The following is a 20,016-nucleotide window of genomic DNA, read 5'->3' as shown; positions in this document are numbered from 1 at the left end:
AACTCAGTTTGATGATACTTTGAACTCAGGACACCGTCCTCAAAAGAACTATCTGAGAACCCTCCAGAACTCACTAGTACAAGCCCTGATCCTGTGCAAAGAAGCTGATGAACCAAAACAATAACGGGAAAGAACATTACGAAGTGATCGCCCTGAACTTCCCTATCCCCACCCCAAACACGCAGAACTTTGAAAATGTCTCTTTAGAAAGAAGCCAGTGTTCTAAGCAACATCCTCTTAAAACCTCTGTGTCCTAGTGACATGGTGGCGCCTCGGCCCAGGATCCCTCTGCGTACCTTTCTCAAAAGTACATGATGTGACCTGCTGCCACATCACATACCGCTACCGGCAAAGAGCAAGCCCTGTGACTTGAGCTACATCTTTCCTGCAACGGAGCAAGAATAAGCTGTTTCATTAACTGGCACTGCTACCATTTCAGCCTTGAACTCTGACCATGTTTCTTGCTTGTCCCAGTGGAGGATAGAGGATACGTGAGCTTGCCTGGGAACTGTGAAACTTGCATTTGTTGCTCTGGCCACTTTTGTGCCAGGGACTGGCAGGGCGCTTGATGAGGGTGCGCCAGGGGAAGGGGGCCTGGAGTCTGACTCGGGAGAGGGGTGCAGTGGTTTGTGTGGGCCTGTGCCAGTCAGGGGGCAAGAATCAGAGGTGGGGAAGCTTCAGAGCTGAAGGAAGAGGAGGAAGAGGCAGGCCAGGCAAGTGAAAGGCTTCCCCACCCTCTCCTGCACCACTGGCTCCCAGGACCAGGAGAGGAGTGAAGCGGGAAGAGCAGAGGCAACTTCCATGCAGGCGTAGTCTCCAGCTACATGCATGCAGGCCATTGGGGAAAGGTACATCAACTGGTGGAGAGGAACTGTGTTATTTCTCTCAGTGAAGGTGCTGTGTGCATTCCTTTGGCTGGGAAGCACCCTTGCCATTCTGCCACTAGCATGTGGCCCTCAGAAGGTTCCTGGAAAGGTATGTGTCCCTTGAGCTGCAATGTTCAAGAGAGCTGGGAAATGCAAATTACGCTTGCCAAGTGATCCTATGTATAGTCTCCTGGTGGTCTTGTTTGCTGAAGCTACAGCTGTTCTCCCTCCAGCATATGTCAGAAAGGAGGTCATTTCGATTTCCATCAAGTGGTTGGTCAGGGTAGCCCCTACTCCACTTAGCTTCTCTTGCTAAATGTTCTTTGGCTTTCTGCATCTGCAAAAGAGGGAGTGTGATGACTGTCACCTCTTGCATTGACTATGCACAAAGATTATACAGATTACGAGGCTCCTCAACTCAGGACTCCTGGCAAGGCATGACTTCACCAGATGACTTGAGTTTCTGGGAACTTGCCTCGCCACTGGCTGCAGCTGCAATTACCAGCGTGAAGCTGTGAATTCTCATGCTCAGCCGTATTGTGTTACAGGAGGGCAAAGCCTGTTTGTCGGTATCAAGCCATTTAAGGTTGCCCTGATTTCACTGTCAAGACAGCAGGCTGTCCAAAGCATTTTTTTTAAAAAAAGAGAATTTAAAATACTAGTTCAGTTCATACAAAATACGAATTGAAATTAAAGGGTTTTTAAAAAATACTGATAAATTATGGTTGCATAAATTTGACTAAATCGTTATGAAGGAAAAAAGCAAAATAATCTCTCCTTTTAAAGGGGGGGGGACCTTAGGGGGGAAAAATCACCATTCACCATCATTCAGGTGTCTGCTTCAGAGACAGGTGCTCAGCAAACCGACAAGTCTTGAGAATGGGGATTCTCAAGATGGAGCCCCAGAGTATAGAGACTGCTGTTTTGCTTTCCCTTCTATTGAAAAAATTGCCAAACTGAATGAAGCTGTTCCACTTGGGATGCAATGCTAACCCAGAGCTCAGTGTGACCTGTAAGATGCTTCTGATCTCCTCCTGTATTTCTGTATGATCATTCTCCTAAGACCTTTCTCCCTCTCTGGGAGAGGTAAGAACCCTGAGGTTGGACCCTCCGTTTCAGACACATTAGCAAACCAGTTGCCATTATAAAAATGTAATCACTTGATGGATCAAAACAGCACTCGCCTCGTCACAATAGCTAGCCAGAGGCCTTTGGAAAGCACACTGGCTAATGGAGTGTTGCAAGTAGCACGTAAGAGCAATTGATATACATATTGTAAGAGAGACTTCTCTTTGAGAGCAGACAAATCACAGACACACTTCAAAGTACTACTGGTTTCAATGGGCCAAGAGTAGAGTATGAACATGCCAAAATCTCATTGAGATCAACGGTAATGCAAAAGTGCTTTTAAGGATGGGAGGTTGCCCTGGGAGCATAACATATTGAGGACCGCCCTCACGCCGCGGAGATATTTCCGGTTGTAGCAGCATCATCTTCTCTCCTCCACTGTTGGTGTTCCTACAGCGGTGAAGGAGGTGGGGGACGACATGCCAATAGTGACTGATGGGAAGCTTTGGGTCAGCCTTGGACAAAGGAATGGAACAGCATCGGTCCTGGAGTAGGCATACTATTTCCTCAGCAGCTGCTCCTCAGCTAGTGAAGATTTGGCAGGCTGCGAGAAGCAGCAGAGGCTACACATCAGTTCCTCTGCTCGGCTGCTGTGCAAGATTGTGCATCTGCTTAGGATTGGCCTTTCAGCTGATGAGGATCTTCAAGCAAGGCAGGAAAACAGCAATCTGTAGAAAACCCAAGCCTCCTCGTTTAAATTGCTACCTTCTGTATGCTACTTTTTGATAGCTCTAGCACAAGGGTCAGCAAGGTTTATCTTGCCTAGGCCGGATCGGTCCCATGGAGATCCCTTTGTGGGCTGGATCGCACATGTGTGCCTGCAATTTCCGGTGCCTGCGCAGATGCAATTTCCGGCGCCGCGGAAGCGAGTACAGTGGTGCCTCGCAAAACGAAAAGAATCCGTTCTGTGATTCTCTTCATCTAGCGGTTTTTTCGTCTTGCAAAGCAAGCCCATTGACGGATTAGCGCTATTAGCGGCTTATCTGCTGATTGGATCAGCTGATAAGCGGCTTAGCGGCTTAGAAAAAGGGGGGGGAGGAAAAAAAACCAGCAGGAACTCGCAAGACATTGTCGTCTTGCGAAGCAAGCCCATAGGAAATTCGTTTTGCGAAGCACCTCCAAAATGGAAAACTCTTTCGTCTAGCGAGTTTTCCGTCTTGCGGGGCACCACTGTATCTTTGCTGCGCTGATTTAGCGCAGCACGCGAGCGGGCCACTTGGTTCAGGGGTGGCTCATGGGCCAGTCAAACGACCTCTGTGGGCTGCTTCTGGCCCATGGGCCTTAGGTTGCTGACCCCTGCTCTAGCATATGCAGCTCTCAATGTAAAAATCATTTTTTAAACATTCTTCAAGTTATTGTGGACCATCATCAGAAATTCCTATTAACAAACAGTCATCTAGTGGCAAATAGGTGTACCAAGAGCTGTGCTTTGACTAGCCAGTCGTCAAAGTTGATATCAGAGACGCAGGCTGGGGTCAAGTAAATTTAATACTTGGGTAGCACCTTGCAGTGCTCCCTGCAATTAAAACGCTGAATACAAAATGTGCTTTTAGGTCTCGGAGCTCATCAAGCAAGGCTTCGCTGTTTCTGAGGTCAAAAGGAATTTGCGACTTGAGCTATACAGCTCTGCTGGGTTTGCGAAAGCCATGATCGTATGAGAACTTGGTTTTTTCCAGTTGAGGTCACTGGTTATAAAGGATTCAGCGTCCAAATAGCAGGCTATTAAATGTATCTTCAAAGAGGATACCACAGAGGTCAGGGTTCATGGGACAAAGGGTGCAATCCAACTCCAATATTCAATGGGAGTCATACGTCGCTTTCAGCAAGATAATACAACCAGCAGTGGCAGAGAATGCAAGGTGGTGGCAGCTAGCAAGTTACCAGGACATCTGTCTAGCCCTCTTTCCACCCTTGCAGTAGTGTGTCACCTAGTTTCCTGCAGATGTTCTGGGCTGAGGCTCAAACTTAACCATAACCTGCTCCCAAATGTGAAAGCAGCACATGCCATCTTATAGGTAACATCCACACTGTATACTTAAGTGTGTGTGGCTGCCATCAAATAATCCTGGGAATTTTTCTTTCATAAAGCTGCAAGTCCCAGTACCTTTAAACAGTAGTTGCCAGGAGAAGTGCTTTAAATGTATGGCATGGATGTGACCATAATCAATGAATGTTCCTGGGGCTACTGATTTCAGTCTAAAAAGGGTGTGTGTGCACATGATAAAACTCACACCAAGCAGTCAGCTTCTCAGATCACTTATTATTCCAAGGTTACTCAGGACAGGACATTGCCCTATGCTATTTCCTGACCTTCCTCAGTGATAACCATCACTATCCTTCATTTAGCCATCCCTAGTACTTCAGATGGGCCATAAATTGCACTCATTTTGTACAATTGCAGCACTTTAGAATGCATGCATGTATGCATACACCAACCCTCAAAATTACTCTTTTTTGGACAATTTCAAGAGGACACCATCGGAAATATTTACACCAATGAAAAAAACTAAGGTCAGTCTAATCCAGGCTTCCTCAACCTCAGCCCTCCAGATGTTTTGAGGCAACAATTCCCATCATCCCTGACCACTGGTCCTGCTAGCTAGGGATCATGGGAGTTATAGGCCAAAAACATCTGGAAGGCAGAGTTTGAGGAAGCCTGGTCTAATCACATGGTTAAAGCAGACTACTTTTTGGATGGAAAGTAATCCTCAAGCATTATTGTAAATAAGGCAACAGAATTCAAAGCCTAGCCTCCTACCATCCAGGCCTGTATTCTTCTTTTTGCATGGCTTTAAAGTTATGATACAGGGTTCAGAGCAGGATACATGGGCCATGAACATTGAACAAGAAAATGCTTTTTCTGAGCAGTGCTAAATGCAAAATTAAATCAAGTCCTGCAGCTGAGGTTCAATTTAAAAGTCTAAGTGGCATTCCAAATAGGAGCTTTAAAGGAAATGCAGTGGTCTGCCAAGAACAAAATCAGAACTAGTGGCGTAGTCAAAATAATTTGTTAGTGTGCCATCTCTATTCCAGTTGGACAGTGTTATCCTTATTGTCTCTACGCATAAGCCACATCCCCTCAAAACTATGTCAAATTCTACATATAAATCCCTGTACAAGCTGAGGGTAGCATGTTTACAGGTCACCATTAGGAACATTTTTTGTGGCAGAAAAGGACATAAGACATGAGGAATAAGATACAGGGGGTCCTCTTCCTGCTACCGAAAGGCTCTCTGAAAGCTAAGGCTCAGGGCAGCTACAATAGATCCACAGTATTTGTTCCAGGACAGATAACGTATTATGGCCATCCTCTTCTCCTAGTCTTGAAAAACCAAGAATTAAAAATCTTGCAATATTATTGCACTTCCTATTACTAGCACAACAGCTTTTTCAGTTTGTCTTTAAGCTGCATTGACTGGCTGTAGTCCTTTTTATTACTGCAGTTGAGCAGCAAGCTTGCAAAACACTAATATGAAGTTTAAGTAGGGATGAGGAGGAAGGGAAATAATTACTGGCCATTTACATGCACGAAAGTCTAGTGACTAGTTCCATCCAACTCACTCCTTGAATTATACTCTGAAAAATAACCAAGCCACGCTACTTGTAAAACATCAAGCTCCTATACCATTTAACTCAAAACAAGCTCCAGTGAAGCAGATTTGTGTCTGTGTTACCAAGCATTAAAGAGATAGCAATTTGGTATGAAAATTTCCACATTTTGATGATTTAATGAGGTATTCAACAGAGTAGTTAAAAAAAAAAAGAACAGTCGGTATATTTTATTTCTTGTAAAAAGGTTTTCACACATGCAGACTAAAACCAGTGTAAGAAAGTATTCACCATTATTTTAAACAAATAACTATACTTAAATAGAAATGTCTGCAGTATGCGTGTATAAAAATAAGGTACATTTGTACAGAAACAAATTCTCCAGTTTTCATATTGATACAACTCTAACACATACAATTTAACCTGATCATTGTTTTAAATCAGTTTGATACTGCTAAGGTATTTTATGTGCAAAAATTCAACACCTTTTTTTTTTTTAAAAAAAAGTCCTACTCATTGAAGGTGTTGGGCTTCAAATTAAATCCTAATTTGACTTCTTTTCAAGTTTCAAACAGTCCCGCACATGGTATAATATGCAAGTGTAACTAAAGGACAGTTCAATCTGCCCCGTCAGCGCCTGTGTCTGCTGTGTCCTGAGCGACTGCTACTGTGGTGCTTTCCTTTATGCGACCTTTCAAACGAGCGAGATCTCTCTCGCCTGTCCCTGTGGTGTCCTCGCTCGTGCCTGTGTTTCTTGGTAACATCTGTGTGGTCCCTGGATTTGCTCTGAGAACGGGAGCGAGACTTTTTCCTTTTGTGACCATGTCTATTTGCACCTTTCAACTCTTCTCTGCTGTGCTTGGGTTTTAAATGTGGTGATCCGTGATTATGATGCCTCCGAGGACTGCCGCTGTGACTGCGTGATCTGCTTCTGGATCTTGAGCTGTAGGTTCCAGAGAGACTCCGTCTATTGTTGTAACTTAAAATGCAAAACAGCACAGTATTTAAACTCGCACAGCATACAAATTGTCTACTGCTTACGCGATGTGAAACAGCATCTACATCTAATCAATTTGACACTATATGGTCTTTTGTTCCTAATTTTCATGAATAACTCTCGAGAGATCACCTCCTACTACTTGTGCTGGGTTTTTGGAGGGGCTGTATCAGCTGTTTTCCTTACTGTTTATACTGTTTTGATGCTTATCACTGCTTTCCACACATATACATCACTGCTTTGTTACTGTTTCTTAATTGTACTATTTGCAAAATAAAAATTAAACTTGTTACAATACACAAATTATCTATTGCCTACAGTAAGTGAAACAGCACCCCAGCTCATTACTAAAGAAAACCGTATCAGACACCTGAGATTCTCTCTCACTCATATCTGTATCTGCCTACAATATATAAAAATTGCTTTCAAATTTTAACAGACGGGACTTCTTAGGTGCAAGAATATATTATTGCATCTGTCCACTTGGGAGAATCCCAGGGCTACATAAACTCCCATAAATGTTATTTCATGCAGTATTTCTTCAGTTAAGTAGGGTGGCAAAATTTAGTTTACTGGCACAGCAGTGGCTAGGTCGCATGTACCAAATCCACAAAAGATAATCTTGTTTTTATTGCATATTTAAGCTGAAACACTGTGCTGATATTTATTATTTCATTTCAGTGTTCCAAGAGCTTATAAGTTGCCAACTTTTGATATTTAATCATAAAAGTTACTCAAACAGCTTTAGTAACTTTGTATTGTTGTTTCAAAGCAGAAGGCGTGATATTTTCACATTAGAAGCCCTTAACTGCTCTTTATTTTCATGTTACTAAGCTTCCCTTAAGAAAAATATAGGAGAAGGAAAGCATATTTAAAGTTATATTTAACCATTATTTAAATACTCACTGTCTCCTTGGGGAATGGGATCTGGACCGTGACTTTGTTCTTGACTTTGATCTGCTAGCACTTCTGCTGCTTCTACTTCTTTTGCTCTCTTTTCTCATACTGGATTAAAAAAGTAAGCATCATATCAGTTTACAAATGCACTTAACGACATACAACTTAGAATGAAGTGAATAAATCATATTTTACAGGCTGCAACCTACCCATTGTAAGGGCTCTTGGAAACCACTTGTCTGTCTTCTGGTTCTTTTTTGATAATTTTTGCATTGATGCACAACGGAGATTTCTCTTCCGCTTTCATTTCCCTTGGAGAGCCTATGAATTGAAGTAACTTATGGTAAGAATGTTGAAGAAACAGAACTCTTGACATTATACTTTATAGTGAATTTGCTAATACAAGTTTCTACTAATGGCATCAAACAAGGTTCTAATCACATGACAGAATTACATTTAATTTCTTACTCCTATAAGATGTCACCCCCAATTTTCTTTCTAACGTAGTTTTAATTCATTTTCATCTTAAAAATGTTTAGCACAGGTATCTTACCACATGTACATGGCTGTATAGATGTGTGGTGCCAGTAAATAATTTAATAAATCAAGTTAAACTCTTAAGAATGGCACAAAAAGAGCAGAAAAACAGCTAGCAATCCCATGAGAGTTTTTGCAGAGACTCTTGAGGCCTGTGGAGTGCTGAGAATTTGAAAAAGGAGGTTTGGTGGGAGCAGCTGTGGCGGAGTTTAGTGGAGTCCTCTGGTAATGAGGAAGACAGTCACCATTCACGCCAGTTTGGCAAGCACTGCTGGCTTTTTAAAGGGGTTTCCAAAGGTTTGTAGGGTGTTTCCCCACTATATTTCACATATCCATGCAGTACCTGGAAACCTAGCCCCATGTAAGTGGGGAGATGCCTATATATAAAGATGTAATATTTGCTCAGCCACATTCAGGGACTCCTAATTCTGCTCCAATTTTTCTTTTAAGAATTAAGTAAGTAGACACAGAATCAAATGGACATTGTTACAAAAAACTTACAGGGCTTGGAAGCAGGCGAAAAGCCTCCCAATGTGGAAAGGGCTGGCGTTCCATCCGGGTTTAATCCTTTTGCTTTTAGTTTAGCTTCTTGAAGTGCCATTTTTCTCTTTTCAACTTCCTTATCAAGTAATTCAGAGTTAGGCTGCAAGGAGAACCAGAGTGGGCATATAAACACACACATGTATCTCTTTGATTTTTAGCAAAATATCTTATTTAATTTTTTATTCCACCCTTCCTTTCAATTGTGGCCAAAGAGGCATACAAAATAAAATACAAGTTTTAAAAAGCAACTAAAATACTAAACCTTGTCAGTTGCCAAAATGGAGCTTAAAATTAAATTACTTTATCATAGCATGCTAGCAGCTTCCATGCAGCAGAGTCCTGGAGTTTATACAACTTAGCAATTGCATCAGGGTTGCTTGAATTTGCTCCCAGGAATACACAGCTTCTGTTCCAGGCTGTTCAGACCCTCCTCTAATGGCCGAGTTTGGAAGCAAAACAGAGCCTCTCAAAAGTATAGCACACATTTCTACACACTAGGTGTGGGGTGAAGGCTTCTAGATATAAATTTTAAAATATTTCTGTGTAAGAAATTGCAACACTCCTTCCCAACAGAGAAGCACGTCTTTTAGCATGTATATAGTTTCACCCAACCTGCAAGTACACCAACAGTTACCTTCTTTCTCGTATACAACTTAAGTGTTGTTAAACATATCTCTTGAATTTCTTCTTCAGTAGTTCCAAAAAGCAAAAACCAATGGGGACGGTTAGGCAAAGGAATCTGGAGGAGAAATTATTACAAAAACAGGTCAGAATCTGAAACTAGGCAATTTTGTTTAAAGATTGTTGAAATAAAGATATGAGTGAAAACAGAAGACAAATTCTTACCTGTAGAGCTCTAGCTGCAAGGTAGATACAAGCACATGCTATTGTCTCTGGTTGAAATCGAACAAATACATTGGTTCTGAGGCTGTCATTCATGTAATTCCTGAAAAATATGAATGTGAATTTGTTCCAAGTTCTAAGGCCTATTATGATATCAAAAACATGAAGTTGGAGACTCAATCTACTTTATTATTTTTTCTTCTCCTTCATACTATTAATTTAGATTCCAAAATGTCAAAATAAGTCTTAAAGACAAAATGCCTCAAATGCCCCAGGATCATTCCAACATACAGGCTCTTGTCATCTCTCTAGAACTCAGGAAAATACAAGCTGAGTTTTATTTTGAGTTCAATCTTTATCACCACAAGGAAATGCAAGTCATCACTATGGCTTTACATACTATTATGTAACTCATGATTATTCTATGAAGTGTCCATCAACTAAGATTTAACTCTAAAATCATCTGTTCACATGACCACTTTAAAAACTACATATTTAAATTGTTAATTCATTCTTTTGTCAAACAAATCAGTATGTTTTAGTGTGTCAACAGCTACAATAGCTAAATGCATCACCTATGATACAATGTAAAAACAAGATTTACAGGATATGTACTTCATTTCATAAAATTTATATACCAATGTAGCTTCATATTATTTTTGTAAATGGTTAAGCACTTGTGCATTCCAATTACGTCATGGGAATGAATTAAGTACGTGCTTAACACTTCTACTAAAAACAGTGGGATGTGACTGGAACTTGCTAAATCATTTTTATCAGCTGTTTCCATGGACTTTTAATGGCCTCATGTGCAGAGAGGCTGCAAAGACTTTACAAAGTGAATGACATCTATATAGATGCGATACAAATATAAACTATAAAAACTCTGTGAAGTCAAGTTCTAACAAATTAAAAACATTCTTAATCACCGAAAATGTTGGTACTCAAAACTGTTATTTCAGAATTTAGTAATAAACTTTTGCTTCTGAACGTAAGGGTGAGACCTCCAAACATGCCAACTAATCTACTGTGGATGTTTGCTGGTTGTGAAAAATATGCTCAATACACAAAACAGTAAATAGTTAGGCATGTGCTAGTCCCTCTGCATGCACAACCCACCGCCAAAAACCCCCCAACCACTAGAAGCCAAATTGAGACAAAACTGGAAAAGCAGTTCGTTAGGAATCCGTGCTACAGCTAGACTTTACCATTTATGTTGACAGGTCATGTCATAACTAGGAAAACAAATACACATTTCATATGTATGTTGAACAGATACTTCTAGAATCAGATATACAAATCCTTTTGACACCCGGACAGAACTAGAAGATGCTGCCAGATGGATATGGACCACTTCAGTAAATCTTGGCTGAGAGCTTGCACTGCACTGGCTGGAGAGAGAGGCAGCCAATCAGGCCATCCTCAGGTCATGAGCTGTGGTGCAGAGGGCAGAGTTCTATGACTTACCATCAGAAGCTACCCTTTAATCAAAGAGTAGAAAAAAGAACAAAGTTAAATTGAGTTCTCCAAGAAAATGTGCTATGAAAGCCACGAAAATAGTAGGCAGAAAACAAGCAACGACACACATTTCACAAAGCGTTTACAAACTTACAGTTCATTCTTTGGTATATTGGACACCAAGCTTGTTTTTTTTCTGCTACTATTTTCCTGGCTAAGAGAGAGAAGAGGAAAACTTACCAGGCTGTTTGGACGAGTGTTTGATTACGTTCACATTCTAAGACTTGTAAGTACATAACAATGATCTGAGAGAGGAAGAAAAACAAAAAGGTAATTAAAACACCATTTAAATGTTAAGGAACATCTGTACTCACATCCATCTTGAACACAAAGCAAGGCAAACTTAAGTCTTAAATCTCATAATCTATCAACCCCCATTTCTGATGAAAATTCAAAACTCCACTCCCCCTAACCTTAGCTTACAATTAGGAGTTTTACCCTCTTCCTAGAAACAGGCATGTGTTCTTGAGTTATACAGGCTGTCATATCTAGGAATTGTTTACCTTTCCTGTCATCATCAAGACATTTGCGCAGTTCAATATTGAAGAAACTTTCGTGGACTCACCTTATGTGGATGCTTGACATGAACACAAAATCCCAATTCCTTCAGCACCCTCCTTTCTGCTTTGATTACTTGATTTTTGGTGTTTATGTAGTTCTGATCAAGTATCAATGGGCTTGGAGTCCTACAGTTTGTAAGAAATAGAGTCAAAACGGTTTTCTATATCGAAGACAACGGCTTTTCTGTTTTCCCTTCCAACCAACTAATGGCAACAGAAACCAGATTCTAAACTCCTGCAAACAAGTTTTAGCTTTAATCTTGTGCTGTCCAAGTTAACTAATTCAGTACAACTATGTTAACTTTAAAAAGTTTTCCTATTAACATTCAGAATTTCACATTCAAAAACATTTCACTTCACATAAGAGAGATGATATACAAGGCTAAATTCCAAGTAATTCCTAGTGATGTCTTTTGGGAAGATTCCACTCTGAAAAGGAGCATAGTGGTGAATTCATCATTCAAATTACAACTGTAGTTTCAACATCTGTAAAAATAAATGTGTTATGCACGGGAAATAAAACAAAGCTATGCTTCAGTCATTTATCTTGATCACAGAATAATCTAGATTTCTTAAATTGTATGCAGACTTATTTTTTTAAATGTACTAACAAAAAATGAATACTATGCTATGGTAACGAGAACTATGTTATCAGAAAGCCCTAAACGGCCTTGGCCCTGTATACCTAAAGTAGCATCTCCCCCCACCCCACCCGGCCAGCTGAGACACTGAGGTCCAGTTCAGAGGGCCTTCTGGTGGTTCCCTCTCCGCAAGAAGTGAAGTTACAAGGAATCAGGCAGAGGGTCTTTTCAGTAGTGGCACCTGCCCTGTCCAATGCCCTCCCATTATGTCACACAGATAAACAACTACACGACTTTCAGAAGACATCTGAAGGCAGCCCTGTATCAGCAAGTTTTTAATGTTTGATGTTTCGTTATGTTTCTTATATTCTTATATATTTCCCTAGGGTGGCTAGGGAAAACCAGTCAAGATGTGTAGGGTATAAGCAATAAATTATTATTATGAACATATTCCTTCCCTACCTCTAAATACCTATAATCATGTTTTATCTTGTATCTATGTCACAAATCGCTAAGAAAGCACATAACCTAGTTTGTTAATACAGTTGAGGCAACATTATACTGCTCTCCATTAATTAAATTTAAAATATATTACAAGGAGCAAGTTAAAAATATTTTACTGTGGCATTATTATGGAGTCTTCTACAAGCATCTTTATGTATGAAGGTTATGGATAGCCTTAAAACAAAGTCTCTTCTCATTAGTTATGTACTATCCAGAAGGAATATAATGCCTTTCTATGTAAAGATGCACACAGAATACTATTTTAATATTAAAATATTTTAGCTTGCTTGTGTGCAGTGTGTGTGTATTCCCCTACCTTCATTTCCATTGTTTTCTATGTTGAGATTGTAAACATCCTCAGGTAGTGATGTGTCCTCTTATATTCTAAAGCACCATGCACAGGGATTGAAGTATATACACAATCAGTACTACTTACTGCATTTTACAATGCTTGACATTCAGCAAACTGACTGAAGATTATGGGGCTTTTTTTAGGTGTTTCAAATCCTTTTATTTATAATCATAAACTGTCAACAGCACAACCAATTCTGCCCCTGCATTTAACTAGAACAGGGATAAAAGCAATTCAAACTGCATTCTTTAGCTGTTTATGATAGAATGACACTTCATTCATGAAAACTTGATAGTGAGGTTGCACTATATATTTCCTAGATTATCCTGATCCAAAAACCAAATGCACATTACTGCATTGAAGACAGCTTAGCTTCAATAAATTATTTGGTAGTGCAACAGAACTAACCTAGGCAAAACAGCCTGTAAGATTCTGTGCATTGATATAAATTTACCTTGTGCTCAACATAGAAAACCTTAAGAAATCTGTATATTAGCACTTGTGAAAGATGCTTCATAACATACAGTTATTTCCTGTTTCCATTTCTTGTTGGTATACTGCCCAAGGTTAATTCAAATATGTGTAAGGCAGAGTGTTGATGCACTATATACTTCTCAGAGGATGTTCATTATCACGCACACCCTGTTCCAAATGTAACTCTCAGTCATCTTGCTGTTAGAGACCAGCACAGCTACCCTATCCATAACTTAATGCAAGTTACTAAATGTCTCAAAGTGTAGATTTGCAATATCAGCCCTACTAAACTGTTTCTGACAGAGAAATATACCTTTTTAACGTCGCAAATTAATTTACTTCTAATTTAGATGCAAATCTAATTAGACTTGGCAACTTGTTAACCTGAATACCCATAATATTTTATAAAAAAGTAGTTGGGAGGGGGAATAGATGCCACCTTATAGTGCCAAAAAAGATTGTAGAAACCGTCTCAAGATACCGAAAAAAATTTAAGATCTTATATTTATTGCGATAGCATGTCAATTATTGGGCTTAGAGTCCTAGGTTGTGGTCATTACATTTTTGCATTTTAACTACATACCAAACTCCTGTTTGGCTCTATGCAACCTGTCCAGTTAAATCATGTAAGCCCAGACTGCCTAGTGGCTAGCTATCCTACATTTCTACGCTGGGCAGGGAAGAGTGGAAGTCCCCCTCTCTGCACCTACTATGGAAATGCAGGTTACTAGCATCTTAGGAGACTACTTTTAAGAATGCCCTCAGCCGGCAAAAGGACAGGCAGAGTGACAGGCTTCCCTTCCTATATAGGCAACACAGGGAAATAAATCAGACCAGTATTGATAGGAGATCTCTCTGCATGGAATTCCTTGTTAACTATGGTTACCAGGACTTTGGTTAAATACAAGGCCAAGATAGAGTTAGCTATCAGAATACAACATACCTTTCAAAAGGACTAAAGGCCACATTAGTGCTCTTCCTAACTAGACAACATTCCAACTGGAATGATTGGCATATGCAAACTTTATGCAGTTGTGTGTAGAGTTCACCATAGTCTTAACAGTAAGAATGCAAAAAGGGTGCTTTCGTATCAAACCAAGAATTACATCAGCTATGGTTACATATTAGGCATTGAAAACAGCCATGGCACTGCATAAATTTAGAGTTGTGTTAAAAAGTGTAATTATTACAATTTTAAAGGGACAAGAACATGATTCTCTGAAGCATGATACCCTGAGGAAATAACTTTCCTACAAATTTCACCCCACTGCTTCAGAGCTGGAATAATGGCTCAACAAGGGGAAGCATTTCTTACTAAGATGGCAGTAGGCATCTTATCAGTTACACGTGCGTATCAAATCAAAGTCCGACTTTAGAGTTCAACAGAGGTTACTCCCAATTAATTTCATCCTCACTTGCGAGACTTGATTCCACTTAAACCATGCACATGACTACGATCAAGCAGCAAGTCTGCAAGGTAACTAACTTTAACATTCCTTGTATAAGTGTATCCAGATGTAACATCAAACAGCCCATCAACATTCATGTATATTTGCAGATATGGCATGTGTTATGATGACACTCTTTCAAATTCTGCTTAAAAAGATGTCAGGTTAAGGATCTAAGCCCCAACCTGTGAAATACTAAAGAAGAGTGACCTGACCCACTAGGAATGCAGTAATATGTACAAGCAAAGAGAAAATTATATTTGTTATGTTTTCACTGCTGTTCGTTTGTTGGCATAGCCTTTGATACAAATTATGTGACAGCTCCAATGCATGCACAAATGTTGTGCTAATTCCAAATGCTTCACATTAACAGTATGTACTGTTGACAAAAATCCAACCATTCTTGTCTGCTGACAATTGACTTTTGTAGCAGCTTTCCCAGGATTACTACCAAAGATCCCTTTTTAACTGGAGATGCTGACAATTACTTCAGGCAAGCAAAGCCAAATAAGATGTTGCTCCTCCCAGTAAAAAATTCCCATGTGCAGAGAGCTTAAAATAGATACTTTAGTGCACACCTGCCTATGATTGCAATGCTTATTACTTTTAAAGTATTTATTTCCCCCAGTTACAAAACTGTACATTAATCATATAGAATGTGCACAAAATTTACTATTTGTGAATAACCTTGGTAGCGGCAAAAGCATTTTGGTTTACTAAATGCTATTTATGTTCTTAAACATAAATTTGTGTGTTTGTGGCAGTCAGTGCTATACAACATCAACCACTTTTTTTATTCCAAAGTAAAAACTTTTCTAACGAGTCTTTTTTTCCAGTGAGTACTAGATTTTAGTAACAAATACTACAATTGCACTTGAGTGAACTACATTAAAGGTGAAGATTTCATTAAATACACAAAATAAAGCATTGAAATGTGACAGGCAAAATATTAAGCACAGCATACCTAGATTTGCTAGTTAAAATTCTAACATTTGGCTAATTTCTAAAAACCTGGACAGCAAAGATGAAAGCTTAAAACAAGATACAGGAGTTCTTCCAAATGGTTCACCAACGGCCAACCTGTCAGTTCCCCGATTCCAGTGACCTATTCTCAGAGCACTGGCTTCTCCTTGGGGATTTTCCATACGTCACTCACTGTTGCCATGACGACAGCTTCATCTCTATGAACCACTCCACATCACCCAGGCTTTGGTAAATGTAGCTGGTCGCTGTATAGTCGGTTGCAAGGGAAAAAAGAGCTAAAGTTAATAACATGTACAAATGATTTGTTTGTAAAACTGTAACACGCACAGAATAATGCTTTCATCGCATTTTTAAAAATGAGCCTGCATGCCAAAAATGTAAGATTTCTTATAGACTTGACTTGCTCCAGACTTTTCAGACAGTATTTGTTTTTAAGTTAGCTAAAAATGAATCAAGTAAAGTACATCTGCTTGAGTAAGACATCAGAACCCAACAGGACATGCCAGGTTTTTTTATGGGAAGACTTCTTTTTTAAAGAATTATGTTTTTCATCTACCCGCCATGCTACTTTTCAAATCCTGGCCGGCCAAGAAATATTTACATTATTAATTAATTACAACTTCACTTGAAATCTAGACAGTGAGGGAGAAAGTCTTAGGTGCAACTGTTTCATTCAAATGAAGCTGAATATTCTTTTTAAAATAAAAAAAGACTTGAAAAGAAAGCATATTAGTACATGTGCATGTTACCTGTGTATAAACTAAATCTACCTTTCTGAAAAATAACTTGTTTTGCCTAGATATGCTTTTAAGCGGTAAGACACATATTTGTATGCTGTTTTTAGAATGCCTCAGTATCCCACAAGATTTGGCAAAGAAAAATAAGTTCTTAAAAATGTCCCTAAGTAGTGAGGATATCATTGAAATCAAGCCTATATGTATTTACTAATTAATCAAGAGACAGCTTCAGAAAAAAATATTCAAGATAGTGTGCAAGTTTTCCTATGTTTAATCTTTCCTTACTCCTTTATATTTAAAGCTTTACAAACCCACAAATAGGGACAGCTCTACAACAATCACAAAAGCACACACAAAGTTGAGACTCATCTGATGTATAGACAATCATGCTGAATGACAAGTGTTGTTCCTGTAATTCTAGATGCACACTGCTTCCAGGATTCCTTTGTTTATATCTTGAAGATACCATTAAAACAGGTATATGCTGTAAACCAAACCAAGCTGTCAACTTTCCCAACAAAACCACTACTATAAACGTAAATAGGGTAAACTTCAGTCTTCTGCTAAGAGCTGGAGAGACAATTATACACTCTCTACTACACTAAACATGGACAGTGGTCCAACAGGACCCAATATACATTTTCAGTAGAGTTAACATGTAATAAAAGGTAACTACAAGGTTCCACTACAAAACAAAAAAGGAAATCAAATCAAACCAAACAATACTAGCTCAGACCTGACTTCATCCAGCTCATTTCAAGATCCAGAGTTAAGAGATACTTCAATCCACTAAGTCACACTAACACACAAAATCAACAAAATTCAAGCCTATGTCAGCTGTTTATCACCTTCAACCTGATCAAGCCAACCTACCCAAGCAGAACCTCTACAGTCTTTGGACTACATTACAGTGGGACAGTGTACAGTGGTACGTTGTGTATACCAAAAGCGGAGCTGATCTTACCTTTTAGCTCTTAACTGGCGCAAGTGATGGGAAACGTTGATCACATCTCTTATGCGACGAGGCGCTTCTTCAATTTTGGAAGCAAGATTGATGCAGGCCATCGCAACAATCTGAAAAAGAAGCCCATTGCCGTGAGAAACTTGTTTCCACCTGTTTCTACACAACAGCTTATAAACACGACTAGGAGCTAACCCTAATGGGAGATACGCCAAAGAGAAATCCACCCACGCCAGAAACACTGCTGTGGAGACTCCTTGCCTGAGGCAAAAGAGTGGAGTCAAGATGAACAATCCTAGCTGAAAACACTCACTTCATACGTTTGAATGGCCTTCAGTACCTCTTGCTCCCTCCCCAAAAAACCACAATCAACGAAAACCTTAAGCCTACCTACATCCACCAAAAAAACTCACCTCGAAGCTGTGCTTGACGAACGACTTGGAATAAAAGAAGCGGTGAAACAACACCTGCCCGGTCGCCATCGCCACCTGCGAAGACAATCCCCCGGCGGGGAAGAGACAGGAAGATAAGCCATGTTAGTAACAGGCGAAGCGCGCATGCGCGGAGGCCAGTTAACGCCTCCCACCTTCCCTTTTCCGGAAGCGGCATCGGCGCCGGGCCTGTCAAGCAGGCCGAGGTCGCCAATCCGCCGCCATCTTGTGTCCAGCGCCCTCCTTTCCCCTCACGGAGCCCCGTCTCGGGTCAGCGCGGGCGGGAGAAGAGAAGAGGCGCCCTTAGGTGGCGGCGGCAGCCTCCCCGCCCTCACTCTCCTTCCCCTGCCCACAAAGCCGAGGCCTTGGGCTCCGCGGTAGGCCCCGTCGGAGACAGCCCCCCCTTCCCCGGCGCTGACCTGCGGCAGGCGGAGCATGATGCCGGCGGCCTGGATGAGCTCGCAGCCCAGGATGCGCAGGTCCGTCTCGCTCTGGAGGTCCAGCCCGTCCTGCATGGAGGGCGTCGGCGAGAGCCGCTCCTCGGGGATGAGCGAGTGGTCGATAGTCAGCGACACCTCCGAGTACAGGCGGTCCCCGATGAGGATCCCCGCGGAGGGAGCCGAGGAGGACGCGGCCGGGGCGAGCGAGGCGCCTGAGGCGGCGGGGGAAGGATGAGTCCCGCTAGAGGAGGCCATGGCGAACGACCGCGACCAACACGCTCGCCTCGACGACCGCACCCGGAGCCGGCCACGCACGGAATAACGCGTTTGCGCCCGGCGCCCGATGACGCAGCGCGGAGCGGGGCGCGCTGGGAGAAAAGAGTCCCTCCCGCGCTGACGTCAGGCGAGCGGCACGTTCTTCGCGCGTGAACTCCCCTGCGCGAGATGGAGAGGGGAGGGGACGGTGAGCTCGAGCTGCTAAGAGGCGCTTGGAAAGAGCCGCTTGCGCTACCCCTCCCCCCCCCGGTGCTATTTCAGGGCGTCGGAATGCAGTTTCGAAAAATGTTCCTTGATGTTACAAAAAAAATACGAACAGCTGCTAGTTGCCAGCCCACCTCTTTCTGCAAGTAGAAAATGTAGCATTTCAGGGATGTTTTAGCTCAGCCTGTCGCTGCTCTGCTATGTCTCTACTTGCAAGGACATATATAAAATTTTTATACAGTGGTACCTCAGGTTACATACACTTCAGGTTACAGACCCAGAAATAGTGCTTCAGGTTAAGAACTTTGCTTCAGGGTGAGAACAGAAATCGTGCTCTGGCGGCGCGGCGGCAGCAGGAGGCCCCATTAGCTAAAGTGGTGCTTCAGGTTAAGAGCAGTTTCAGGTTAAGTACAGACCTCCGGAACGAATTAAGTACTTAACCTGAGGTTACCACTGTATATTATTGCCATAGGAGCATGAGCATAACCGAGGAGGGGGTCAGCTGCCCCTCCTATAAAGCAATACAAATCTGAACTTCTGTGCCCCCCCCAAAAAAACAAAAATCCTGGTTACGCCCATGCATAGGAACCAACGGCCCTCCATGAAGTATTTTAGGGGGGCGGCCCTGCCAAAGTGGATGGGAATTGCCATTCAAATGGTGCATGCGTGCCACATCTTGTGATCAGTTAGGTGGAGTGTGGCTTACCCTCCATCCCCCTGGTTTCCTGGTTGCACGCCTGCATATTATGCACACGAGCAGACAAAGGGAAGCATAAGAAGTATGTTCCCTTTATGTGCCCTTAGAAATAGTTCTGTGCACAGTTCTGCTTGCACCATTCCATGCTGTTGCAAGTTAGGGCAAAGGCCCAAAAGAAGATGGAAGCAGGGCTCACCCAAGGCTTTTTGGCACCTGAGGCAAACTACAAGATGGTGTTCACAGCTATTTCAAACACCACACTATTCTGCCACAGAAAACTCAAGTGGGTGGTGGTTGTTTTTTTTAAAAAAATGCTTTAAAAAGTGCTTTCTGTGTAGGAAATACAGTAATTGTTTGTCCACATTTGTCTCCAAAGAGCTTTAGTATCTCCCAGTGCCGGATTTACGTACAGTGGTGCCTCGCAAGACGAAAAGAATCCGTTCTGTGATTCTCTTCGTCTAGCGGTTTTTTCGTCTTGCGAAGCAAGCC

The 20,016-nt window shown here is 41.4% G+C and overlaps 1 protein-coding gene across 1 annotated transcript; it reads right to left on the bottom strand.

Annotated features, from left to right (window-relative positions):
- Window positions 1–5,758: 5,758 nt before the first annotated feature.
- CCNL1 (cyclin L1) lies at window positions 5,759–18,678 on the bottom strand. Its single transcript, XM_081192114.1, has 11 exons — window positions 18,330–18,678; window positions 17,893–17,967; window positions 17,483–17,592; window positions 11,444–11,564; window positions 11,059–11,123; window positions 9,364–9,463; window positions 9,152–9,256; window positions 8,476–8,617; window positions 7,647–7,758; window positions 7,447–7,545; window positions 5,759–6,522 (listed from the first exon to the last, which is right to left on the bottom strand). Exons 1-11 carry the CDS (start codon window positions 18,603–18,605, stop codon window positions 6,174–6,176), a joined length of 1,554 nt encoding a protein of 517 aa, XP_081048240.1. The 5' UTR covers window positions 18,606–18,678; the 3' UTR covers window positions 5,759–6,173.
- Between the last annotated feature and the right edge of the window lie 1,338 nt (window positions 18,679–20,016).

This window comes from Podarcis bocagei (assembly GCF_964188305.1).
Source record: "Podarcis bocagei genome assembly, chromosome: 4".
Taxonomy (NCBI): domain Eukaryota; kingdom Metazoa; phylum Chordata; class Lepidosauria; order Squamata; family Lacertidae; genus Podarcis; species Podarcis bocagei.
The sequence above is the reverse complement of the archived record's forward strand: the minus strand, read 5'-3'. Positions and strand labels throughout refer to the sequence as shown.

What these genes read in the sequence shown, in the direction of transcription:
- CCNL1 (XM_081192114.1), bottom strand. Translation starts at nt 18,605, where the DNA reads ATGGCCTCCTCTAGCGGGACTCATCCTTCCCCCGCCGCCTCAGGCGCC. An exon ending in TCGTCAAGCACAGCTTCGAG is followed by an intron (nt 17,593 to 17,892) that starts GTGAGTTTTTTT and finishes CTTCTTTTTCAG; the next exon opens with ATTGTTGCGATGGCCTGCAT. An exon ending in ACACTCGTCCAAACAGCCTG is followed by an intron (nt 9,464 to 11,058) that starts GTAAGTTTTCCT and finishes CATATTTTTCAG; the next exon opens with GAATTACATGAATGACAGCC.